The 26923-nt window shown below is 53.7% G+C and overlaps 1 protein-coding gene across 12 annotated transcripts in view; it reads right to left on the reverse strand.

Moving 5' to 3' along the window:
- Positions 1-1172: 1172 nt before the first annotated feature.
- ARHGEF10 (Rho guanine nucleotide exchange factor 10) overlaps positions 1173-26923 on the reverse strand; it is a 92047-nt gene continuing 66296 nt past the window's right edge. For 2 of the 12 annotated variants that reach the window (XM_067022455.1, XM_059049087.2), the window contains 4 exons: positions 25391-25533; positions 21740-21914; positions 15439-15561; positions 11062-12785 (listed from right to left, as the gene is read on the reverse strand). In XM_067022455.1, the coding sequence (XP_066878556.1) occupies positions 12289-12785; positions 15439-15561; positions 21740-21914; positions 25391-25533 (938 nt within the window). In that variant the 3' untranslated portion in view covers positions 11062-12288. Of the gene's footprint in view, positions 3818-7147; positions 7370-8741; positions 9434-11061; positions 12786-15438; positions 15562-18667; positions 21222-21739; positions 21915-25390; positions 25534-26923 lie in introns of those variants that run through there. The other 10 variants (XR_010838439.1, XR_010838440.1, XR_010838438.1 and 7 more) reach the window with 10 other exon arrangements.

The raw sequence follows: 26923 nt of genomic DNA on the forward strand, positions 1-26923 counted from the left end.
TGTTCTTGTATCTGGAGACGTGGCCCCCACCAGCTCCATGTCCCTGCAGCAGCGGGATCGGGGCGCAGGGCGACGAGGGACCGCCCGAACCTCGAGCCACGGTGAGGAGCGAGATCCCCAAAGACCTGACAGCGGAGAGAGACGAAGTGCCCTCCGACCTGGGCTGCTTTCTGTTCCTGCGCACAGCTGCTTCCTGCCGGGTCAGCTCTAGTTAAGACTGGACCCCTGATGGTAAATGCTATGTTTAAAACGTTTCATGGAAAAGTGATTAAATTTCCATAGGCACAGACAGCCTGAGCCTTTACTTCTTTTTCTTTTTAAAAATTTTGCCTTCAACAGTCCCTGCCAGTTAAATGTTATGGGCCCTTCGGTTTTCAGTACCAGAGTTAATACCCTGAGAACATCCTTAAAAAACATCTTTGTTTACTTGCTAAGTAGAATACATCAAGATTTGGGTTAAAGGAAGCAGAAACTGAGCAAACTATTGGGAAATAACTTTTTTAAATGATCAGTTAGGGACTTCCCTGGCAGTCCAGTGGTTAGGACTCCGCCTTTCCGATGCAGAGGGCACGGGTTCCATCCCTGATGGGGGAGTGAAGATCCCACATGCTGGGTGGCCAAATAAATAAATAAAATTTAAAAATATATATCAGTTAACTCTAGCGGAAACAGACCTTTTGGAGGCTGAAATAATTCCCATTTGCGCCATTTTTATTTTACCCATTGTATGTCAGAAATATTTTAGAATCTACTGGGATATTTTCAATGCATCTCTGTTTACCTTTTTACATGGAGACCGCATGTAACTAGCTTACCCTACACCATGATTTAAAGATGTCTGGAGGGGAATTTAAATGCATTTCCCCAGCACCCGTGCCATCTTTTCAAGAGATACACTGCGCTGACCCACAGCATCAGGGTTTCATCTGGCCTCCCCGCCCACCTTTGTGGATAAGCCCCAGTGACCACCCAGCTTTCCCCAGTCACAGGTGCTGTCCCCACAGAGGTCCTGGTCTGTCCTCTCCACCACTCTGCCAGCTTCCAGAGATCTGCTAATAAGTCATACTTCACTTCTCTTCCCACTGGATTTTACAGTGCTTGGCATATACTAAGTTCTCAATAAATATTTATTGAAGGAATGAAAACATAAATGAATTAACTTAAAGCATCCATGCAACCTCTACACCATCTAGTAGAGGAGTGTGGGGAACCCCATTTATTTTCAGACTTTAGATGTTTTATTTTTAAAACTGCACTCTGGCCCCAATATGGTCAACGGAAATTGCAGAGGAACATGACATTTAATTAGTTCATTCAAATGCCAGGGACCTCTAGATTTCCTGACATTGAAGCTGGGGTATAAAAATGTCAAGAAGAAGGACTAGCTATCTTAAATATTTTTTTAAACATCCATTTCAAGAGTATTTCAAGAAAACTATTTTACTGTTTAAATCCTCCACAGCTCAGGGACAGCCTGCTCGTGCACTTGAAGCGTGCAAACATATCGCCACGCAAAACTGTGCCCCCAAAATAGAACCGAAGCTCATGGAACCATCCTGGGCGTGATGGTTTACAGGCCCCTGAACGCAGAGTCCGGGGACCCGGGTTCCAGGTTCGGGGGCCTCCGAACCACATTTGGAAGCTGCCCGGAGCAGTGGAGAGAACAAGCCTTTGGAATTCGGCCAGCTGGATTCCCAACACCCGTCTCACCACTCCAGGTCCTGTGCGTTTTGGACAAGACACTGTGCCCACTGTCCTTCTGTGTAAAGTGGTGGTATGGCTGCCCTCCCCACGGGACAGACCGAGATGATGGACGCAGTGCACTTCGTGCCTCGGGTCTCAATCTTGGGGCAGCACCGCTCACACCTGTCGCTTCCGTCACTGCCGCCGGGGTGATCTCCAGCAGATATTTTCACCTCTCCAGTTGTGTGCTCACCCATAGCATTTGCATCGTGCGCACATGGGGCACGGCTGGTAAGTCGCAGCTGCTTGTTCTGAGCCCCGTTAGGACCCTGGATGGAGTTTTCCTACGTGTGCTAGTGCCAGGTAGCAGATCATTTCCCCAAAGTTTTAGCAGCTCCTCAGAGTTCATGCACCACCCCACTCAGCCTTCCAAAAGGAAAAAAAAAAAAGCAGCAATTAAATTCCGGTAGCTGTCAGGAATTGATCCAACTGCTACGAAGCACTTTGAGTCTCTTGGCATGAAAAATTAATTAGAATGTCTGTGTGTTGCCGTGGAAACCGCATTCCCTGGTTCATTCTCTCCATTTTGTACGAAAGGAAAGCCCTCTTCCCCCCAGTGCCCCCCTATATTCACCCAGGCCCAGCCTGACGACTCTCTGCAGCTCTGATGAACTCTGGGTGTGTCTGCCTCCTTTCGTAAGCTACTCCTGAAACACTGGAAGCTCTTTTTCTCATGTCTGAGTGTTTCCAAGTATCTTATAAGCCGGTGCCTGAGAATAGAGGATGCTGCCCAGCTCCCTGGAACATCACTGACTCCTGACTGTTAACGGTGCACATAGATGGGGCCGTGTGCCGGTCGTGTCAGTGCAAACATTTCATATCATACACAGTCCCTGGTCCAAGCTAATGCCTTAGTTATCCGGATTGGAACAAGGACAACAGAGGCCTGTCTCTTTAGCCTCGTACAACAGCCAGCACTGTGATGGGGCGAAGTCATCCTCAGTCACTGCCGAATCAGTGATCGAGTGATGCCTCGTTGGGCTGAGCGCCACCGTGTATTGCACTGCACCGCGGTCTGCGTGGACTACGTCAGGCGGTCCTGCACGCGCTTTTCCTCAGCAGACTGCAAGCTACCGGGAGGCGACAAATTCTCATCAATGAGTCAATATGACCATCATTAAATGGCCAATAAGTTTATTAGTATCGATCCTAGTAAATCTTCTTTTGGAAAAGCAACAAAAATTTGATAATTATTTTAAAGTATTTTCAAGGTATGCATTTATAACGTTAGAACAAGTTATCCGCAATTAAATATGACTTCACAGAAGTCTCTATATAGTGTATCTATAGGTGAGTGTAGACAGAGTTCTGCAAAATACTAGGTGTAGACCCCCCCCACACACATACACGCACACACAGGACCCAAGGAGGAGGGGCCTCCTCCCATTTGACAGCTGAGGAGATTTAACTCTCAAAGGGTGTAATGTTAAGTCTTCCATTCTGTGTGAGGTGGGGCAGGAATTCTAGCCCAACCCCAAAGCCCTTGCTTATATTCACAGTGGAACACTGTCCTTCCAAATCAATGAATGACTCCACGCTTCAGAGAGCAAATCCAGAAGGCTTACGTGCACAAGAACCGTACTCCTGGTACCGGGAATCCGTGTGTTACAAATAAAATCGGTGCCCCAGTGCATCTTGTTGCTTCCTTTTACCACACTGACTTCCGCCCCGAGCCCGACTTCCGCTTTGTGCGGCGAGCTAAAGGTGAACCTGCAAGCTTACACTGCCCTTGGGGGGAGGGGTGTTGCTTACGCTTCTTGCCTTACGTGTCATTCGGCTCAAGATTCCTACTTCAGACAGCGAGCCTGGAGGAAGTTTCCACACAGCAATGTCATGATGCTTGCCCGTAACTCTAGTAGGAGACAGAGCAGGACAAAAGATGCTCCAGCCAAGGGGCCAGCACAGCCTGCAAACCTGGTGCTGATGCTGGTGGGGCTGGAGGACCCCAGGACTCGGGCCGTTGCTGTTATGCCGGAAAGGGCGTCCCCAGAACCGGGGTAGGTCTTGTCGTCAAATAATTCTGTTCTCAATCACATTGCTGCCAGCTAGTAAGGAATATGATGGCTTTGATGACCTGCAAGGTTACACGGGACAGAGATCCAAATCAGAAGGTTTGCACTGTGTTACTGAGCGCCCCGCTGATAATGCAGTGACTGCAAAACAGTTTTAATTTTTCAAATCATCTTTACACAGTAAAGGCCTAACTAGTAAATCCTTCAAAGTATAAACTAAATAAGCATTGCTACCTGATAGTACATTCTGGTTAAACCCAATTTAAAGGTTCTTACAGGCGAACTGTGTCCCTCTCCCCCACCAAAAATAATGTTGGAGTCCTAACCCCCAGGACCTCAGAACGTGACCTTATTTGCAGATAGAGACTTTATGAAGGGAGCCAAGTTAAAATGAGGTCCTTATGGTGGGTCCCGATTCAACAGGACCAGTGTTCTTATAAAAAGAGGAGATCCGGGCACACGGCAGACACACGCAAGACACACGCAGAGGGAAGCCGTGTGAAGCCTAAGACAGATCTGAGTGGTGTGCCCACAACCGAGGGATCAGGGACACCAAGGATGCCAGCGAGCGCCAGCCCCTGGAAGAGGCAGCCTGGCCCTGTGACACCTTGACCTCGGACTTCTGCCCCAGGCCGGGAGAGGATACATTTCTGTTGTCTTAGCCCCTGGGTGGGGTCCTTTGTTCCAGCAGCCTTGGGAAACGAATACAGAGGTTTTGTGTCTTCTCTACATAAGCACTGCTTTTCAAACTGTCTGTTGTAATGAATCAGTTATTTTTTTCCTGTCTTCAATCTATTATAGACTGACCTTTCCAAAATACAGTAAAAATGAATTGCTAAAAAAAAAAGAATTTCTTAAATGACATGCAAAATGCAAAGCCATGTTCTTAGGGTTCAGTTAGACACACAATCATCCTGTCCCACTGCTGTACACGTTTCCACACACTGCTTTCAGTTTTTCATCCTGGCAGGGGGTCGGCACCCGGGCAGCGGGCCACACGCCACCTTAGCAGGCCAGCTCCAAGGACGCCTGGCGATGGTGAGCGGGCAATTGTCCCCAGGAAGCTGATGCTGTTTCATGCCCCTGCTAAGACCACAGCGCACAGGGTGGGTATTTGCCTGTCTTCCCAAACAATGTCTTATTGTGGAATTAAGCAACGCACCTGTGAAAAATTAGTTAGGGGTTGGCGGTTAAAATGTTTGAAAATGGGCTCTAAACTAATTCCAATAAATCTATGTGGAAATCTAAGAGCCAGCCAGGCGGGCCTCTCTCTCCTGCTGATCTGGGATTCCAATGGGCGCCAGGAAAACACTTTTCAAAAACCGCTCACATCAAACTTGTAGGGCCTCTCTCTTTGAAACCCCCAGGCCTTCTTCCAGGAGGTGGGGACGCCCTTGATGTGTTTACAAGAGCGCTGGACACGGATTAGTTGCTGTTTACTTCGGGCCTCCAGCTCCGTCTCTCAGCCTCCTGGGAAGCAGGCCGGCAGCTCTTGCTGGGGAAGGATGGGCTCCCGGAGCGGGGACGGCTGCGGGCGCCAGGAGTGTCCCAGCAGCCACTTCCCCTCTGCCACCCCACCTCCACCCAGCGGTTTGTTCTGCAGCAGGAGGTCCAGGCGGCAGAGAGAGGGGAGGGCCGGCTGGGCTGGGGCTCCCTCAGACCTCAGAGCCCACGGCCCCATCTCCTGCTGTGTCTCCCCCCTACCTCGGGGTCCTGTGGCCTCGAGGTCTGAGGCTACAAGGGCAGAGGACTCGGCTGGTGGGAGGGGACGCGGGACGGCTCCTCTCCTCACCAACCTGGATAAACAGATAAAGACCACCCTTTCCTGCCGCGCCAAAGGTGACAGTGCCACCCCGCCTGGCCTGTTCTTCCTGGAAACCACCCGTAATCCTGTACGTGCCCCTGCATGCTTCCAGCAAGGCCCTGGCAGGTGCTTTCGAAGCCATCAGAAAAACTCCTTGTTTATCTGAACTTTCAATATAGAAAAGAGGCTTAATCTCAGGGGCGGGGGGCAGGGGAGGGCCGGCCTCACCCTCAGCCCCACCCCCACCCCCCCGTCCTCCACCCCCAGGGAGCATCTCCCAGTCCTCATGGCCCTTCTGCAGTCACCACTTCTCCCAGCGGGACCACCACCCCAGGGCCCAGCTACCCTTCTTCCACCTCTGCTCAAGACCTGCCTCCTCGGTGAAGCCGCTTCTGGGGGGCCTCCCACCAGCTCTGTGCCCACATCTCTGTTCAGAGCTTCACCGCTGCACTGGTGTGCTGGCCCAAAGCTACCTGGTTCCGGGTCCGTGTCCCCCCCCCCACAAGGTCTCCTCTGCAAACCCAGCTCCCAGCACACAGGTGCTGCGTGGACAACACTTTTTAATCCGTGTCTGTAGCTGCATATTTACATCACACCCCGTGTTCGTCGGCTCAGGCTGCGGTAAGATACGACTGTTTCTTTTCGTTCTTTCTCACGGTTCTGGGGGCCAGGACCAGGGTCCTGGAGGTCTGGAGGTCTGGATGGCACCCTCTCCCTGTGTCCTCACTCGGCAGGCAGCCAGCACACTCCAGGTGTCCTCCTCTTCCTCTAAGGACACAAATCCCATCACGGCCCCGCCCCCTCATGACGTCACCACCTGCCTGAGCGCCCCTCTCCTGACACCATCCCGCTGGGGTACGGATTGGGGGGGGGGGACACACACAGGCCTTAGCTCAGCCTTAGAGAAGAAGAGCTGAAGGTCGCACACCATATAGGACCATCTCTGCCTGAGTATTTTGTTCTCTGTGCTTTTTCTTATCTTCCCCTGAAGCTATGTGGTTTTGCTTTTATCACTGGAAAGAAACAGTAAATGTGCTTATTTGCGACAGGTTTGTTTGGAGAATAAGCCCCACGGGATCGCTGCTGAGTGCCCAGCCCCTCGGCTGTCACCGCTCCCCGAATCAGCCCCCAGTCAGCAGGCCTTGCCTTACACCCCATCTAGGAACCCCTCCTCCGGTCCTGCTGCCGAGCAAGGCCTCCCCCTGCGCCCAGGTCGGGGAGAGGCCCACCTGCCCTGAACACCCAGCACAGGGCCTGGCCCACCGCGCACAAACACCATGCATGTGTTGAAAGGGTGAACACGTCTCAATAAGGGAGAAACTGATGGGCTCATGAGGATAATCGTGAATTACGGGATTGCAGGCCCAGAGGAGAACAGTATGAAGAGAAACAGCTGCTACGTAGCGATACCGACTGTATGCCAGGCACTGAATGAAGACCCTCCAGCCGTTGTTTCATCTAAATCTCCTGCCAACTTCATAAGGCAGCTCCTACTAACTGTGTACAGATGAGAAGACGGAGGTTCTAAGAAGTAACGAGCCCCTGGCTGGATGTACGGTAAACACAGCAGTAAAGCCTGTGCTCTTACCCCTGGTTTGTGTTTCTGGAAAACTAACTGAAGTGGAATTCAGAAGCAACACCAACTTCACGCACCAGGAAGGTGGCTTCACGTAGTTTCCTGATCATCAGTTTGGACAGTGAGATGGGCCTTTCTCCCGGGGGGGGGGGGGGCGGGGGGGATGCAGCACCGAGCGCGGCGGTTGGTATATTCTTTCTGGAAATTCACAGCCCCTGATGTCAACCGTGGACCCTGGGGAGAGAGGAAAACTAGGCGGAGGATCCTCGTCTAGACATGTTCTGCGCTTGAGGAGTTCAAGAGCGCGTCTCTCATGAGCGCGAGTACGTGGGAAGCCAGAGCTCACGGCCGTCGCTTGCGTAAATCTGGATACGCGTACGCTGAACATGCTTAAAATATCGTATATTAAGGTGTCTCCTGCCAGCACGGGTTGCTCTTTCTCTCTCTTGGCCAAGTATGAATCCATATCTTCTTCAGGCTATAGACTAGCCATTACAGTGAATCTTGCTTCAAGACCAATTTAAGTAGGGGTGCCTGCATGTGGGCTGTTTGCCCCTGTTCACACCTGTTAGTCTGTAGGAAAAGCTCTGTTTCAGGACCTAAACAAGGTATTTTTTTTTTTTTTTTTTTTTTTTTTTGCGGTATGCGGGCCTCTCACTGTTGTGGCCTCTCCCGTTGCGGAGCACAGGCTCCGGACGCACAGGCCTGGCGGCCATGGCTCACAGGCTTAGTTGCTCCGCGGCATGTGGGATCTTCCCGGACCAGGGCACGAACCCGTGTCTCCTGCATCGGCAGGCGGATTCTCAACCACTGCGCCACCAGGGAAGCCCTAAACAAGGTATTTTTATACTCAAATTAGAATAACGGTGCTAAAATGAGACAGACCAGTGAGAAGTCGGGGACGTCTGGGAACGGAATGAGAATCCCGTATGTTCACATCACAAAAGACACCACACTGTGTGTGATGTCTGCAATGGGCTGGAAGGAAACAAGGAGGAACCTCCCGGACCTGACCTCAGCCCCGGGGACATTCGGGGCGTCCTGTGCCCTGCGGGGTGTCTGGCAGCTGTGCTCTGGATGCCTGCAGCACTCACGCCCGCACAGGTGGTGACCAGACACTGCCCCACGGCCCCCGGGGCGGAGGGCCAGTTCACCCCGATTGAGAACCACTGCACTGAAGACAGAACAGGAATCCCATACGCTAGCACCAAAGAAGAAAGGAAGCAATCATTTTGGATGAGCAGAAGATAAAGGTGACTCCCCCATTACTTACGGACTGGAGCAGCACACACGCGGGCCCCTTCCTCACCTGGCGCAGGTGTCCGGCCCTGACAACTCACCTACGGACGCCGGGGAAGGCGGCTTCCTGGCTGCTTCTCAGCCTTGCACCACCCCCTCCCGGGGCCCCGCTGCCTCTGGGCAGGCCCCCACCCCTAGGCCCCGGCTTTGCTGCCCCCAACCCGCTGCCCACGCGCCACACGCGCCCTGGCTTTGCCGTCAGGCAGCGAACAGCATTCGGACACTCAGGAAGGTCATCCCCTAAAAGGCAGCCCTACATCCTTGGCTGTACACGCCAGACAAGGTGGTCTATGCGACCCCGACTTACCAAGACCCTCTGGATGCAGGTGGACGCAACCGCGCTCGGAATTTCCAGGAGGCAAGCCGCGCTAATGGGTGCTCGATTATCGCAGCAAGTGGCAGGAAACACTGAGGGAACAGCTCCTGGATCCCCGGTTTCCGTGGGCGGCTTTTCTGAGGTCTGTGCTCCCAGCCCTCGGTCTCCCTGCTCCGGGCCCCGGCTGGGCTCCAGGCAGCAGGTCACACGGTCCTGGCCACGCCCCAGCCTCCCAGTAGAGGCTCCAGCCCTTGTCTCCCTCCTTCCTCCTCTATGAGTCCAGCCCTGTCATCCAAGATCTGGTAACTTCGGGGAAGGACACGGGCCTACTCCAGTCCCTCTGCTGGCATCCCCTGCAGCCTCAGTGCACCCGCCAACTGGCCTCCCCGCTGCCCGGCCCAGCCCGCTGGCCCTTCTCCGAGCTGGTGTCCATCTGCGGGAGGACGTGGCCCCGTGTCTGCGAGGCTGCAATGAGCTGCCCTGGGCCCCACGCTGCAGGGGGGCCCGGGGGACAGGCGAAGCTCCTGCGCCACAGCCTTCCATTGACAGGTGACAAAACGGAAGTTTCTGCCCTGACTCGGCCCGTCTACCTCGGAACCAGGACTCGGCCTGCTCTTACCAGAAACACGCAGAAGTGTCACCGGATACGGGCCCGGAGGGCGAAGGAGGCACCAGGAATCCACCTGGAAGGACCAAGATGGCATTTCCCCCATTAAGATGCTGCAGAAATGGGCCTTCATCCCCCAGAAGCTGTCAGGCAGCAAAGAACTCACTAACCCGGCCTCGCAAGGGCTAATTCTTTCAGACTCTGAGGGTGGCCCTGCCAGCCCAACAAACACGCGCTGGGGCCTTGGGAGGGGGCCGCAGGGGTGTGTGCGCCGGCCCACAGGGTGGCGGAGGGGATGAAGGGAGAAGAGGTTTCCAAGCGGGAGGAGGAAGTGCCCTGGGCCTGGATTAGAACTGACACGCGGGTAAGGAAACCTCCAGAAGAGCACCACGCAATCATCTACTCATTTTTTCTTCCACATTCACTCAGGTTTTTTTTTTTTTTTTTTTTTTAAGAAAATAAGTGAAGAGGCTGCAGTCTCCACACACTGCTTCCCTCAGGAGCCGTGACCTGGCATTTGATGGCGGTTCTATGTCAATGCAGAACTCCCGCTGCTTTGAAAGCTTGATGCCTGAAAAATATCCAGTTGTATGAAATGCTTTCACGCAGGTATAAATCTAAAAGCCACCAAAACAATGTGCAGTCGCTAGGGCTTAAATTATGTCCATTTGACAGGTGAGAAAACTGTGGCTATAAATTATCCCTCTGTCCCCAGGATCTAGAACATTTTTATCAAATTCAATATATGAAAATATTTACAGAAAAAGATACTCTGGGACGTGATTTAGAGAATCAAATCAGATGATTCCACTTGCAAAGAATCTCATCTCCTACAGCTTGTCAGAGAGAGAAGCAGTTACACGTACTAATTCAGGGTGTCCTCCAGCCCAGCATGAATTCTGTTCAGGCCCGGAGCCCTGTCACCGGAAAGAGACCGTCCGGAAGGGGCTCCAGGGTCCGGACTCCTGCTGTGAGTACTGCAGGTTCAAAAGGCACGGCGTCCCTCCTCTCCCGCTGCAACTGGGGCCTCTCGGCAGGGCCGGGTCCCGGAGTGACTGCTCACATTTAAATTAAACGATGGGAATAGAATAAAGTGATATTGAAAGCTTCACCACACAGCTGGAAAGTAAAACCTGGTAAAGTGACAGCTGGGCGTGAGACACAGCGAGGCTTTCCTAAATACATCACCAATATTACAATGCAAGTGGAAACCTCGGCTGGCACCATTTTTACTTCTTACTTATTTATCCCATAAGGAAATGTGGTAGTCGCAAGTTGAGTTTTTTGAGGTACTGATGAAGACCAAAAAGTCTTTGAGCATCAAGGTTTAAGTAAAAGGCGTATCCAAGTACTTCTGTTTTATGTGAACACTGAAAACACGGAGAAACTGTATCTTTTTAATCAGTGCAAACAGTATGCAGCTGACTTCAGATACTTCTCTTTATATTTTATATTAAACTAATTCAACTCATGATGTCACTCAAAATAAAACCTGGCAAGTACACGCGCCTCTAGAGAGTTTCTCAGCACCGACTTGGAATTCAAAGCACTCTTTAACACGTACCTTGTGCCCGTCTCTGGAATCCACACGCAAACTCCCAAACCAGCACGTGGGGATGCCACACTGGAAAGGACCACCTGACCATCCCTCGAACCTAACTGCCCCTTTGCATTTTACAGGGAAAAAGGCAACTCACGAAACTGTACTTTTAAATAAAAAGACTTTATTCATGAAATAAGATAGCAGCTAATAGTTTAAGGAAGCCTGGGGGAGATATTTCTTTCACATGGGGGCACACACGCACCTTGGAAAATATTTGGCAAAGTCATAAAATTAGCATTTTTAGTCACCTGTAAAGTGCTGAGACATTAATCTCGGGTGGACCTGCATTGATTTTTTTTAGCCATCCAGTAAGTAGAACATTGACAGATAACTACACATCGAGCACAGAGAACTCACGGATCACTCGTGCACAACGCCCGCAGAAGGGGCCCTAAGCGCCAGTCTGCCGACCAAGGGCCACCTTTCCTGTGTCCTGTGTCCACCGCCAGCACCGGCGCCCACCCTGACCGTCACTGTGCGTCCTTCAGGACATGCATTCAAAGCTAGAAGCGTTCCTGGTCAACAGATGCAAACACAGCAGGAAAGGATGGACCAAGACGCCTTCTACGTCTCCTGAGACAATAAAACACACACATCTCCAGCGTGGATATTTTGGCCTTGACGCTTGAGTCTAAATGTTGATAGGCATTGAGGATTTTGGTTCGAAGCAAACATTATTTGTGAAATGTTACAGATAACATAGTGGCTAAAACTTTGTTAAGTTTTTTAATAGAAAAATGCGATATAAAAATACTACTTTGTTAAAAATATACAGTACACGCATTATACCACTTAGGAAAACTCAGTTCAACTCAGAAACCATATAACACCACCCGGCCTGGTATGTGTTACCTGGCTTTCTTCACTGTTACAAAATCTATTCTGGAGTTAAAAGATATACAATATAAATAAAAGTAGTGAATCTGAATCAAGTACAATTACTTTAAGAATTGTTAATAAACCCCTCCCCCAGCGAATATGCTGCATTTCCCCGCGAGTTCTGAGTCTCCGAGTTCTCTAGGCGACAGGCTACGAGAACAGGTCTGCAGCGTCCCGTTTAGTAAGGACCACGGGGGTCAGAGGTGGAGCATCCTCCCGGGACCCCCACCCACTCAAACACGGCGTCCACCCCCCTTCCTCACGCGCGTTCACACGGGGCTCCCCTGCGTGGGGTGGAGGGAGGGCCTGCCGGAGACGCCCCCTTGACGATATTGCACTTTTCGGCCCCGAGACGGCTGGCGATTCATCCCCAGCCAGCGCAGATGCGGCGGGACCGGCTCGGGGCGTGTGACTCGGCTGAAAGGGCACCCCCGGATCTCGACCTTGGCTCACACGTTCAGCAGGGGGATCTGCCAGACCATGACGGACGAGGCCAGCTCCTCGGGCCGCTGCTGCCTGGCCTTCCTGCTCACCCGCCGGTGGCCCTGTCCCCCGCAGGCCACCAGCGCGGAGCTGGCCTTGGCTTTCCTGGCCCGCCGCCCTCGCCCGGGGGAGCTGCAGGGGAGCCGCGGGTGCTCCTGCACGAAGCTCTCCTCTGAGCGGGGCCCCAGGGAGCCTGAGCCCTGGGAAGGCGTCGGGGACCCGGACGTGGAGGAGACGTCGCTGGCCTGGGCGAGGGAGCTCAGCGCAGCCCCCAGCCAGACGGCGTCGGGGCCGCTGCGGCTCGGCTCGCCGGGGAGCGCGGCCCTCTGCTCTTCACCCCGGGGGTCGGCACCGGGGGGCGGGCTGTCCCTGGGCTTGTCTCTGTCCGCCTTGGGGGCGGCTGCGGCCACGACCAGGAACTTGACGGGCCCGTTGTGAGCATGGTAGGAGACCAGGCCTCGTCCTGAAAGGGCACAGCGCTCAGCAGGGCCTCGCACGCCGGGCAGGGCCCCGGGCTCCCCCGCCCCCACCGCCCCGTCCACAGGGCAAAAGCCCGCACTCGACAGCTCAGCGTGAAAACAGCTTCCAGACCACGTTCTCGTGGATTGCTAGTGAAGTCCGAGAATGCTCTCAAAACCACGGTCTACAATACCACCGTGGTTTTCGTCAGCGGTATCTCAGCTCCGGTACTTGCATTGTACTTTTAAAGTGCTCAAGTAGCTATTTGCCTGTTCTCTGTATAAATATTTGCCTTCTCGCCTGCTCTAAGATAACATATTTAGGAAAAATTTTCCTAAATCTTGGTTTTAAAAACTTAAATGCCTGAAATATGTCCATTTTAGGAATAAGATGCCTAAACTGTAAGTAGATTCCTGCCATTCTTCATTTCAAAAAGATTCTGTGGTTTAGAATAAGTTAGTCCTATGGTATTGATTAAAATGGGGGCTCCTTAGTTCAAGGGTGATGTGAATTGAATTTTAAAAGAAGCACCAGAAACTCCCGGTAGGTCTTTTTTATGAAATGCAGACTCCCCCCCATAACACCGAGACTCCAAGGGCCAGGCGGGAACAGGATGGCCATTTTTAAGCGCCTCGCAGGTGAGGTGACAGAAATGGGGGTAGATGCCCTTTTCACCAAATGCTTTGACGTTGAAACAGGGCCCTAGCGCCTCCCTCCCATTCTGGCCGAAGCAGAGGACGTTACAGGATTCCTCAGCTGGGCGAGGTGCCTTCCTCAACGAGCTGAAGGACAAGTCAGGAACTCCACCGAGAGCGGGTACTGGGGGAGGGTGAAGGGATGGGGACACGGGGCCTGGAGGTGTGATCTGACGCCACAGCCCACGGGAACATCCCAGCATCACCGGTGAAGCTGAACGTGAGTGTTTCCTACACACCTGTGGTCCCCTCCCGGACACACAGCCAGAGGAACCCGAGTCCCTATGAGAAGGGGTGGCCAGAGGAACCCCCACAGAGGCATAGCACGTAACACACAGAACAGGAAACAACTAAACACCCACTGTACGTCACACGGGGAACAAAGCCACGCTACAGAGCAGTGACACGCGTGAGCCAGTCACGTGACCAACAAGGATGCGCCTCAGAAATAATGCGGAAAGAAAGCAGTCGGAGAGGAATACATACACTACGAGACAATCATAGAAAATGCAAAAATGGCACAATTAAAGACTCTTTTTGTTTTGTTTTTTTTTGCGGTACGCGGGCCTCTCACTGCTGCGGCCTCTCCCGTTGCGGAGCACAGGCTCCGGACGCGCATGCTCAGAGGCCACGGCTCACGGGCGCAGCCGCTCCGCGGCACGTGGGATCCTCCCGGGCCGGGCCACGAACCCGCGTCCCCCGCATCGGCAGGCGGACTCTCAACCACTGCGCCACCAGGGAAGCCCAAAGACTTCTTTTTTAAAAAAGGTACAAATTAGCAAAACTATGGCGAAAAAGCAATGGCACGGTGACGTGAGACCCAGCAGGAGAATGGTTATGTTTGGCTGTCGGGGAGGAGCATCCCCAGCTGTAACGTGAAGGGCTTCTTACTCCTGAGCCTTTACCACTCAAAATGCCCTTAGTCATGTACAGCTTCTGCATGTATCACAAGCAGGTCATAATGAAGACAGCAGTTAAGAAATGAATAAACCAAGCTGGAATTCCATGATCCTAACAGGTGGCTCGTGTCAAAACAGGAATTTATCTAAAGCACAGACCTATTTGCAGTAGACGTGAAAGCTTGCTGAGGGAAGGGAGGGCTGCCTGCAGTCAGAGTTAAATATCCCAGTGTTAACAGTAGCAAGAAACTATAGACAGAGCTCTTTATTAACGTTTCAATGAGTTTCCTACAAATCTTTTCCTCTGAGAGTTATTACATAATCGACATAAAATTTTAAGATCTTGGTTTTACTTAACTTACAGAATTAACATTTCTCTGTATCATTCCAAGCTCTCTGCAAACATCATTTTCACTGGCTGTGTTACGTTCTAAAAGGGCAACGCGACCACTGTCTTAAGCATCTCCCTACTCCTAATTTTGCACCTTTAGGCTGTTTCCTGTTCTATCTGCATCATGGTTTATTCCTAGCTTTGGCTGCTTCACGAGACAGACTCCTGAATTGGAAACCCTGACTCCTGACACAAAAGCATCTTCAAGTCCTAAACACCAAAGTGCTTTCCAAAAAGGCTGTGCCCATTTGAACTCCCCGCAGCACTGCAAAACAGCACAACTGAGCTTTCTCAGATGCTGGGCCTCCTTCTTTGCAAAACATAAAGAGTATCCATTTTCACTGAGCAAAAACTGTATAGAATGATCAAAACCAACAGGTGGAAAAAAAGGTAACGTGAAAACACGTCTTGGGGATAAGGGTCTCCCTGGACCACTGACGACAGAAACAGGAAGACAAAAGTATGACCTGATGATTCAAATTAACAGACATAGTCTTTATAGTAGGAAAGAAAGGAAGGAAGAAAGGAAGGGATGAAGGGAGAGAGAAAACCACCTAAGCAATTTACACCGTTTAAGCGAAGACACAGCTGACCACAGACCCATGGGCTTGACGAGAGTACAATACAGGACAGAGGCCTGGGAGACGCAGGCACTCGGGGGGGTGTACTCACCGGTCACCTTGGGGATCCCCTGCAGACGAGGGACGGGCAGGGCCACCACGACGCCCAGGCTGGTGCCGACCATTAGCAGGCCGTGGCAGACGAGCAGGCTGGTCACAGACAGCCGCTGGTGTCCTGCGGGACAGGAGAGGCTTGTGCCCCGCAGTCTGGCCTCTGCAGCCCACACGCCGGGGCAGGGGCCCCGGGAACTGCCCCGAAACCCTCCAGACCCTCCAGAATGCTCCCCGGGGCAGCCCCGAGCCCTCCCGGCCAGCGGGTGTCACCGGAGCCCTAGCCACACACTGCGACTCCTTCAGCCGGACGAGCGAGAGATCTGGGGGGCGTCCTGACTGCACCCCGGAAGAGCACGGCCACGGCCTCAGGACACGTGCACGGTGCTCTCAGCACCGCTGGGGGGGGGGGCCCTTCCAGAGCCAATCACACACACACCCCGCCCCGAACCGTCCGTCTAAATCATCCACTTCCAGGCAGAGCTGCACACACACACGCACGCACGCACGCACGCACGCACGCACATGTCGGACGGCAGCCCTGTGTGAGCAAGAGGCCACCTGGGCAGGTGAGAGGAGACCTCCCAGGTAGGACGGATGGGCTCCCAGTGCAGCCCGCGCTCAGCATCACAGGGGAGAGACGCAGCGATCACCCGAAGGTTCCGTCGGAAGGAGACCACACACGGCCTCGGTGGGCAAGTCCGGGAAACGCGGATACAAAACACTGGAGTCCAAGGGCTCTGGAGCTGTTTGCTCTGCTTTGTTTTGTTTTGCAGTCGAGGCTCTGAGGCCAAGAGGTGGCTCAGCCAGACGACGTTAGGAGGTGGAGTGAAAGGTGCGTGTCTCCCCGTGACTCTCGTCTCAGGGACTGAGTCTGGGCCCCGGGCACCCCCGCCCTGCCCTGCCCCTGCCCACAGCACCACCACCCTCGACAGGGGCTTGAAGCCCCTCCTGGCGTCTCCGCTCAGCACTGAAGCTCGAGAGCGGAGAAGGGTCATGCGGGCTGCTCCCGGGAAGGAACGGAGGGCACTTCAAAACAGCTGGATTCTTGTGCTCTCTAGAAATAAGCCATTTTCAGTATCTCTGCGTTTGACCTAAGTTCATCTTAGATAAAAAGCATGAAAACAGGGCTTCCCTGGTGGCGCAGTGGTTGAGAATCCGCCTGCCGATGCAGGAGACACGGGTTCGTGCCCTGGTCCGGGAAGATCCCACATGCCGCGGAGCAACTAAGCCCGTGAGCCATGGCCGCTGAGCCTGTGCGTCCGGAGCCTGTCCTCCACAATGGGAGAGGCCACAGCAGTGAGAGGCCCGCATACCACAAAAAAAAAAAAAAAAAAAAAAAAAAAAAAAAAAAAAAAAAAGCATGAAAACAAATGGTCTAAACACCAAAGCCAAAGGCAGGTCACCGTGTCCCCTGAAGTTATTTTATGATTATTTAGGCAACGGAACACTGAAACCAAACCGAGACAACAGCTACAAAAACTAAAGATCTGGTTTTACCTCTAAATACAAGTATATGTTTTGAAGAAAAGCTAATGTATTAAGTTCCCAGGAATCCAAATGCGTGCCCATGGGAGCAGCTGGGGCTTGTTAGAGATGCCTGGGACCTGCGTGTCTGTCTACACCTGGGCCGGGAGCTGCCATTTCCAAACGCCAGGGAGAACTGCAGAAGCCATTTAGAAACACGGCTCTGGGCACAGCTCACGACTGCTATCCAGGGGCAGGTGGTCCCGTCGTGGGGCAGCCCTTCAGAGAGCAACTCCATGGACCACGGAACGTCCCAGGACACACGGGTGTGCCTTCCAGAGCAGAATCCTCATTTGATGCCACGTGACCTAGATTCCCCGCAGCTACGCTCGAGACAGAAAGCAAACCCGCAAAGCTGAGACCCTCCTCTCCAACCCTCCTGGAACCTTCGGTGGAAGCAGCTGGTGGAGGTGACTCTTGCAACTGGCTCACTGCTCTGCGTTTTGTTTTGTTCCGGTGAAGTACGGCCTCCGCCGCTGCCCTGGTGCACAGGGAAGCAGGTTACTTTCCATCTGGATATCTTACTCCTCAATACCAACGTGGAGAATGTCATGACAACAGGATGGACAGGGCACAGAGCTATTATTTCCCTTTTGCAGCCACTTTCTGAAGCCACCCTCCTGGAAGGAATATAGAAACTGCGGCAGTGGTATAGTAGCCCTGTGGTCCTAGATGTGAATAAATTTCCTTTCTAACACACGAAAGTATTGGGAACAATAAAAACAGGCAGACTTTCATGACGTGGTCTCAGGGCTCGGTTCAGAGGTTGGCTGTGGGTTTTTATATCACTTAAGTCCACCCACACCCTCATTTTGGTAGCCAAGTCCTGCATATAAGCGAAAACTGTTTGTATGAAGAAACTGTTTTGTGATTTATTTGATCGTCCTGAAATATTTTGGTCTGCGAAACTGAGTTTCCTTTAATTTTTCTCCAAAAAAGGAATTTGTGAGTTAAATTTTCTTTCACAGAGAATATATCATTTAAAAAATACTGGCCTAGGACTATTAAAGAAGCATCTGAAATACTTTTAATCTACCACTTGGCTTTAAAGAAAACTCATGAGGAAAAGGGAATGTCGAACAGCCCACCTCCACAGTGAGGGTTAACAGATCCTTGTAAAATATGATGTGAAATACTTCCAGCCTCTAATAAAAACATTAAGAAGATCTTACTTTCAAATCACAAAGGATAAAAGTTTACTACTTATTTTCATCCATACATGCATTTTGAAAGTGACCTTTTATTCCCCTTAGGAATTTTCCCGCCTCTTTGCCTGTAAATAGCATATTAGGAACATCTGACTTTTCGTCCTGTCTCCAGCTTTTACATCTGTGTTACGTTATATGCAGTGAAAATCTGGGAAACTCTCTAGTCTTTGTAAAGAAACTCCTCTCTCCAGAAGTGGATCTTTCTAAAGAGAAAAGACAAGACAATTCAAAGGCACAGAAGGTGCCCTGTGTGGTGTCGGGATGGGGAAAAGGCACCGTGTGGGGAAAGGTTACGAAACTTGACGAGAAGGGGAAAAACTACATGGTCGGTGGGAAAGACCAACCGAAACAACCCCGGGGGCTTCTGGGAGGGGCTCCTGGGAGGACACCCTCAAACCTTCACTTCATCATAACAAACGCAAAAGCAGGGAAAACTGGGATGTTTTTCTAACCGGTTTGAAAGCCTTCAGTTCCAGCGAATGATGGTTTGTTCCATTTTCAAAGTAGTCTAGGATTCATCTTTAATTTCACATATGAAAGTTTAACTGAATGGTAATCAGGGAACGTGGAGATTTTCCCATTCCGGAAGGTCTGCAGACAGAGCTGCTGAGAGGCGTCCAGGCTACTCCTTGTGGAAGCGCCAGCTGTGGCCTTCCGGGTGGGACCACTGGGCTCTGAGCTGGCCAAGCTGCGGGCAGAGGGGCCCCCCACTCAGCATCAAAGGGGGAGGCGGGGCGGGAGGGGTGGGGCAGAGGTGCGGGCGGAAGTGAGGTATCAACGCGAAGGGGCAGGGGAAGCTGGCCGCTGTGTGATGCAGGCTCTCCGGGCACCGTGTTGTCCCCTCACAGGGGGACACAGGAGCGTGCGGGAGGCCGGCTGGGTTCATTCAAATACTCCAAATACTCGTAAGAAACACACAAACAGGGGAGAGAGTAGGGGAAGCAGCCAGCCTTCCAAGTGTGCTTGGAAAGGCTATGACTGGAACCTACTCCCGGCTCCCACCCGGGACAGAGACCAGGGAGGCGGGCAGGTTAGCGCAGGATCAACTGCTGGTTAAGGAGCCGCTGGTTAGTGCGGGATCAACTGCTGGTTAAGGAGCCGCTGGTTAGTGCGGGATCAACTGCTGGTTAAGGAAGCTGCTGGTTAGCGCGGGACGGCACCAGAGCCCAGGGGACACAAAACCCACTCCTCGGTCTGTTCCCTAACTCATAAATAACTTTGAGTCTAGTTTAAGTTGCTGAATTCCCTTACGATGTGGTTGACGGTACTCAGAAGAGTTCCACTGACTTTTGTATTAGACGGAAAATGGTGCCACTTCATTTGGTCGCGTCACCCCTGGAAAGCAACGTGCTCACTCGGCGGGGACCTGGGAAGGCTAATCTGACGGGGGCGGGGGTCTCAGCACTCTTTCATCCAAATACCCTCCCCCGACTGTTCTGGACGAAGAGGAAACAGCTGCATCCTGACGTGACTCATGCAGCCTCGTGACCCCGAGGAGATGCGGCCCTCTGAACCACGGGCTGTCACCACCTCGGGGGCCGGGAAGGTTGACCGACAGCCCTTCGAAACGTGTGTGCTGACCCCAGGCACCGTCATCCACGGTGTCTGCCAAGTACGATGTGGTTTATGGCAAAGCGCTCGAGCTAATGGTGCTCAGAACAGAGCTCCAAACCGGACAGAAAGGTGCAGCTCTTCACATGAGTCACAGCCCACAGGGGAAAGCACACCGAGACCTCTAGGGAACTACGTAGGGTTCTCAATTCTGCTACAAAAAAGGCGTGAGTTACAGCATAGTATAGTAAAATTTTTTTTCAAATTGTGTTCTTTCTGGCCTGGCAAGTCTTCATCTCTAGAACGTACTGGAATTTTGTATTCCAGTGAGAGCACGAAAGGACAGTTTGCACGTTATTGCCATATATACGTAAAAAACCCATCTGGGCAACGTCACGAACACAACTCTAGAATGAGGTCTGCATACACGTGTCCAGGATGACAGTGGTCCAAAGACCTGCAACTCCACAGGCTCACACAGGGTGCAAACACACACTGACACAAGTACCTAAGGGTCAGAGAGGACACAATGAGAGACTTCTCACCGTGAAACACTGGCCCAAGGGTAAGACGATTCAAAGAAGGACAGACAAGACACGGGTGTCTGGCCGCCCTGTTCCCCAAAATGCAAGAAAATCAGACCAACGTGAGACGCCTTTCTGAGGACCACATTCAAGAACCCCTGCCTGGGCGTAGCAAGAGGACTCTTATTCTAAGTGTCGCTGATTTCTGCTCTAACCGTCCGCCTTCCTCACGGTCCACCAGGTCCGGCAGCTACAAACCTGGGAGTAAAATATGAGATGCAGACAAAGCACAAAATCCCCGGATACCAGTGAACCTGGAGGTATTTCGCATACAGCAGGCAGATGCGGGAGAACACGCCACCCAAAGGCTCCTTCTGCATGGGACGCGGGCTCGGGAGAAAGAGCCCTAAGTCCTGGCACAGGGATAGGAGGCCCAGGGCTGCGGGAGCCCCGAGGAGGGGGGCAGAGACTGTGTGTGGCGATGGTGACAGCAAGGGGGGGAGCACACCTGCCAAGGGGCCCGGGGACATGGGGCCGCCAGGTGTCCCCACCTGACCACATGGTCTCCTGGCTCCACAGGAACCCAGGCGGATCCTGACCTGAACGGTGAAAGCCACGCAGGTGGATAAGAAACAAGGGAGTCGTTAACTGGGGCGGGGAAAGAAGGAAAGAAAACAAGATGAAGTACAGCCGGTGGCCCAGGTGCAAACAGGTTACATGGTCACAGGTACGTGACCGCTGGGCTTTGGTCCAACAGGGACTGGGGACTCGAGCGCCCTGGGAGGGCTCCCTGCACAGGTCTGTTCACGCGGTGTGGGTGGGAGCCCACGTGCTGCACACCGGATCTTTCTCTCCTCCAGCCGGGAGCCAGGAGACGCAGCCAAAGTGGAAAAGGAGGGGAATGCCATGCAGCGTGAGCCTGGTCCTTAAAAGCCCCGTGGAGACGTGCGCCAACACACACCAGGCACACACACCTGTGCACAGCAAGCAACGCATATACATACGAGTTACACACACACACACACACACATTTGCAACATGCGTCTATACGCTAGCCACATGCCCGTACATAAGAAGCCCAGGCGTGTACATACTCGCACACGCCCATACCTAACAAGCCCAGGCGTGTACATACCAGCCACACACCCGTACATAACAAGCCCACGCGTGCACACACCGGCCACATGCCCACACACCAGGCCCCCGCACCTTGGCTGCTTTGACTCCCGCTGCTGGGAACACCCTTCCCGCGTGGGGCTGGCGGAGCCCCGTGGAGCCCCCCCACCAGAGAGTCTCCTCTTCTCTGCCCTTCAATCTCAGATCCTTGCCCCCGGCCCCCCCTCGCCCCCCCCGATGCTTTATTAACAGCACTAAACCGTCTGCGATGGGCGGCTCTGACCTCTAAGAAGGGCGCTTTAGTTCGGGTCACTCGACAGCCCCGAGACCCGGCCCCGGGGGATGTGGCACCGCCCACCAGCGCCCCAGGGCCCACCTGGCAGCATGTGGTGGACCGGGGTGGCGACGTTGACGTCCTGGAGATGTTTGAGCGTCTCCGTGTGGAAGAGGCGGAGCGTAGACCCCGAGGTGAAGGCGATCCAGATGCCCACGCCGGCGATGGCCATGTGTGAGACCACCATGCCCTCCTCCTGGTGGGCCTCCAGCTGGCTCTGCGGAGACCAAGGAGGAGACGGCAGGGCGTCAGGGGCACAGCACGGAGCTGCACCCCACGTCGCCGTCACGGACCTGCCCTATGGGCTGCGCGTGAAGCCTCGGGCGGCACTGTCGTCCCCACCATGCCAGGGTGTCCAGCTGGCGCCCCGGATCCCACCTGCCCTCAACCACCTACAGCAGGGGCACCGTCACCCCAGATCCGCAGGTGGTGAGCAGCGCCCCTGGACGCCTGTGGACCATCAGCACCCCCAAACCTGAGCGGGAATGAGGGCCACGTCTGCCTGCGAGGAGGCCTGTACGGGCAGCTAAGCCCCCGCCGAGCTCTCAGGGTCCCCTCGGTGTCCCGCCCCGTCCGGTCCCCGTGTGGCCACCTGATGCTTCTCCGCTTGACCGGGTCCTTCCCAAGCCTCCGGGCTGTGCTCTGCCCCAGGTCTCCATCCTGACCACCCTGGGGCCCCTGAGAGGGAACTTCTGGAATTTGTCCCATGGTGGACGGGCCAGGGCTGGGCATCTGTGGTCACTGCCTACCGGGGACTGGTGGGGGGCAGGTGGGGTGAAGCTTGGAGACAGAGCGAGAAGAAACACTACCCTCAGAGAAATCCTCTTAGCCCACAGCAGGTCACAATCCTGCGCAGCTCTCTAGCCTGAAAAGAGGTAACTTAAAAACCCCTAGGGAAAAAACAGGCTTACACCTCTGTCCCCTTCCTCAAGGACTGAGAACAGTGCGGGAGGCTCTTTACGACCCACTACGCGGCCGAGGGGGCCGAAGGCGCCATCCTCGCACGCCTACCCGCGTGGAAAGGGCTCGCCGGCTAGCCCCTCACGCTGCACCCACGCCGCGTGGCACTCCCGCGCTGGCCCGAGGGGGACACGTGAGTCTCTGATTTTATCGGCAGGGAGGCTGCCCGTCCGAGGGCACCACACCTTGTTTTAAGTGAAGACTGCAGCTGGACAGGCAGGGCTGGAGAGCAGCCTGGGGGTCGTCCTGAAGCCGGGACTCAGGCGTCACAGTGATTCTGGAGTTCGCAGACACCCCGACGGCCTGAGCGCCCAGTGCTGCCATCGCCGCCTTCCCCGGGGCCGCGCGTTCCCTCCGGAGTCCCCGCGCACCTCCCGGGAGGGAAGACGAGGACCCTGCTCTGGGGGCGGGCAACTGGCTCGGGCCCTCGGCCCCTCCTGCAGCCAAAGCCGGGGGGCCGCCGTTTCCTCCGAGACGCTCGTGCTACGCTCACCTCCACAGACACCTCCCTCCACGCCCGTGTGCACCCTCCCACAAAGCGACCCCGATCGTCACAGGTCTCATTTAAACACGTGTCAGTGGGGACGAGCCGGTGCCGGCGGTGGGGACGGAGCCCTGAGTTCTTACATGGGGAGACCTCCTGAGTGAACACGAATGACTGGAAACGCTGGGCCACACGGCAACGCCACGTTCCCCTTTTTGAGGAAGGATGGACTGTTTTCCAACAGCTGCCCCGTTTCACGTCCCCGCCAGCGATGCGTGCAGCTCTCGACTTCTCCACGTCCTCTCGGCACTTGTTAATGTCCCTCTTCTATTGCTGTCAAACTCGCGGGCGTGACCTGGTGTCTCATGGTTGCTTTGGTTTGCATTTCCCTAAGGACTAAGGGTGGTGCACACCCTTCCCTGAGTGGCGACTGTGTATCTTCTTTGTAGAGATTTCCGTCCAGATCCTTGGTCCGCCGTTGAACTGGACTATTTTTCTTTTGCTCGTTGAGCTGTAAGTTACATAGGCTGTTTGTTCTGCGCTCTTGGCAGATATACGACTCGTAAGTATTTTCTGCCATTCCGTGGGTGGTCCTTTCACTTTGCGGACAGCCTGTGGAGGCGGCTTGGGCTGCCCTGTACCACAGAAACAGACACGGCTCTCCTCTCCGGCGGGCTTCAAGGGGGAACGGCTCCCATGCTGTTCTGTGAACCGGTACAGGGCCCCACGGAGGAAGCCCGCTGCCGAGACCAGGGCTTCAGAAGCGGGAGCGCTATTTCACGAGCCGCCGCGCCACGGATCACCGAGCAGTTAAGGGTTCGGTAGCAGAGCGGCTGCCTGGGGGGCAGGGGGCAAGCGGCCCACCCGCCCACGTGTGCGGAGACTCGGCCTCACGGCTCTGCGCCCCCGAAGAGGAAAGGCCCGGCCGCTCCTTCAGGTCAGCTCAGGACAAAGCGCTCACTGCTCCCGGAAGGCCGTCTCCGGCAGGGCAAGGCGGCTCCCAGAGAGAGAGGTTACAAAGGGAAGAAAAACGTCACATGGCGCTGAGAAGCCCTTATGCTACCTGAGCGCACAGGAGGCTGCTGGCTCCTCCACAGTTACTGCTGAAACTTTTTGTGGAAGAAGCGAGAAAGTCACAGTCTGCTGGGCCTCACCCCCCGTTTCTTTCTACGAACTCAGCCAGCCCGGGGAGGGGGGAGCCCAGAGCCGCTGCTGCGCAGGGCCCACCCCTCCCTGCCCTCCGGCGGCTCCGTTCGGTGACTGCCTTGGCCACCCCACTCCCATCCTCCGCCTCGCGGGCCACCTTGTCCCACGCGTCCTGCACGCTGCTTCCCGGCCGTCCTGTGGCCACTTCCACCGCCGCAGCGGCTGCCGGGTCCACCACTGTCTGCTCACGGGTCTTCGGCGTCTCACAACTGGCTGTTTTTCTTTACAGGAGTGGCCTCATTCTGCAAAATCTACCTCATTCTCCCTCTCTGTCCTCCACCCACGGGGAGTGGAGCTTTCCCGACAGAGTTCTGGAACAACCTTCTCGGTGAGTCTTCATCTCCAATCTCACCCCCCTTTCAACTCCTTGCAAAAGAAAAATCCTCGGAGAAGACAGATGTCCTGGCGTCTGTCCCTCGGTTAAATCCCCACACGGCCCCCGGGCGCACAGAGCGGCGGGGCTCAGGACGCCACGCGCCGATCTGCCCCGGGAACGGAGCCAAGCGCGGCTGCCCTCACGGTCACGGCCTCGGCCTCGCCCGCGCTGCCCAGACGGGGCCCGTGAGCGCTCACAGCTGCAGAGGCTGAAACCCCGGGAACCGAGGAGGGGACCGCACGCTCCAGCGCGCGAGGGACCAGGTGCCCTCTGACCACACCTGCTCCCACCCCACGTCCCCACGCTCGGACTTGGCCTGTTTCCGGGCAAAAGTCCTGCAGGAACCGCCTTCTCACGTCGTGACACGTAGCACTCCTCCTCCGAGAGGTCGTGCGTTTTTGCCACCCGCTGAAGTCCTCCTCTACCCGAACAGGGCGGCTTTACGGGCCTGTGGCCCTCACGGGGTCTCAGGCTCAGAGGACTCCGCACCGGGCATGATGCTCTGGCTGCTGGCATCTCGGCGCCTGGGCTGGCACAGAGCCGTGGGCGGGACACTGCCTGAGCTTTCCACCCGCGAGAGGCGGTCCCTGACATCAGCCTGGCGAGTTCGTCGGACTGGTTCTGGGGTGCGTCTTCCCGCACTGTGTAGCCACTGAGAATGACTTACCTCCACGGCGTGAGTCTCCACGCTGATTACAGACACTTGACCTCCAGACGCTGCCCACAGCGTGTCTTCCATCATTAGCAGACTTCGAACTGGGAGGATGCCTAGTTTTATCACTGTCTGAGGTTCGGAATTCCAGGATCCATCTTAAAAGAAGATATTTCTTTCAGTTTCATTCAAATTCAGTTTTTCAAACAGACATTTCTCCAAAGAAGACATACAGATGGCCAACGGGTGCATGAAAAGATGCTCAACATCACTCATCAACAGGGAAATGCAAATCAAAACCACAATGAGCTATCACCCCGCACCTGTCAGAAGGGCCATCATCAAAAACGCAAGAAAATACAAGCAATGGTGAGGAGAATGACAGCCCTTGGGAATGTAATAAACTGGAGCAGCCGCTGTGGAAAACAGTATAGAGGTTCCTCAAAAAACTAAAAATAGAGCTGCCGTATGACCCGGCAAACTCTAGTCCTTGGTATGTAACCGAACAAAACGAAAACAGTAATTTGAAGTGATACTTGCACCCCAATGTTCAGTGCAGCACTATTTACAGCAGCCAAGACCTGGAAGCAACCTAAGTGTCTATTAACAGATGAATGGATAAAGAAGATGTGGTACCTACATACAGTGGAATATTACTCAGCCACGAAAAAGAATGAAACCTTGCCATTTGTGACAACACGATGGAACTGGAGGGCGTCACGCTAACTGAAGTGAGTCAGACAGAGAAAGACAAATGCCATACGATCTCACTTTTACGTGGGATCTAAGAAAGCCAAACTCATAGAAACAGAGTGTAGAAGGGTGGTTGACAGGGGCTGTGGGTGGAAAAATGGGAGATGTTGGCAAAGGAAACTTCAGTCATAAGATGAATAAGCTCTGAGGATCTAGTGCACAGCATTACGATTGCAGTTAACAACACTGTATGATACACTTAAAAGTTGTTAAGAGACTAGATCTTAAATGTTCTCACCCCAAAAAAGCAACGGTAAGTATGTGATGTGATGGAGGTGTGGGCTGGCAGACGGCGGTGATCATTTTGCAATATGTATCAAATCAAGACACTACACCTTAAACCTACACAATGTTATATGTCAGTTATAGCTCAATAAAGCTGGGGAAAAAAAGGTTCAGATACCCCCCTCCCCAATTAAATAAATCAAAATAAAGCCTAAATAAATTCATAACACTGGAAGAAATGGACATAGACACTCCAAATCAAGTTGGGAGGCTTGCTCGACCAGACATATTATAGTAATTTCAAAATTTCAACTAGTTAATAATTCCCATGAAATCTAATCTCTACCGGAGCAGTGGAAAAAACAACTTGAATGAGCCAAGCCTTGCTACCAAAGCCGGACAAAGGTCACAGAGGAGAGAAACAGAGAATCCCACGATAAACACTCACATGATTCTAAATAAATGTGTATTTAAACACAAATCACATCCAGCAGGAGAGAAACAACGTGTCCTCCGCAGAGTAATCATGCCCCGAGGCGCCCCTGAGCCTGACACCCGCCCCCCACCCCC

The sequence above is a fragment of the Kogia breviceps genome, chromosome 20 (genome assembly GCF_026419965.1).
Source record: "Kogia breviceps isolate mKogBre1 chromosome 20, mKogBre1 haplotype 1, whole genome shotgun sequence".
In the NCBI taxonomy this organism is placed as follows: domain Eukaryota; kingdom Metazoa; phylum Chordata; class Mammalia; order Artiodactyla; family Physeteridae; genus Kogia; species Kogia breviceps.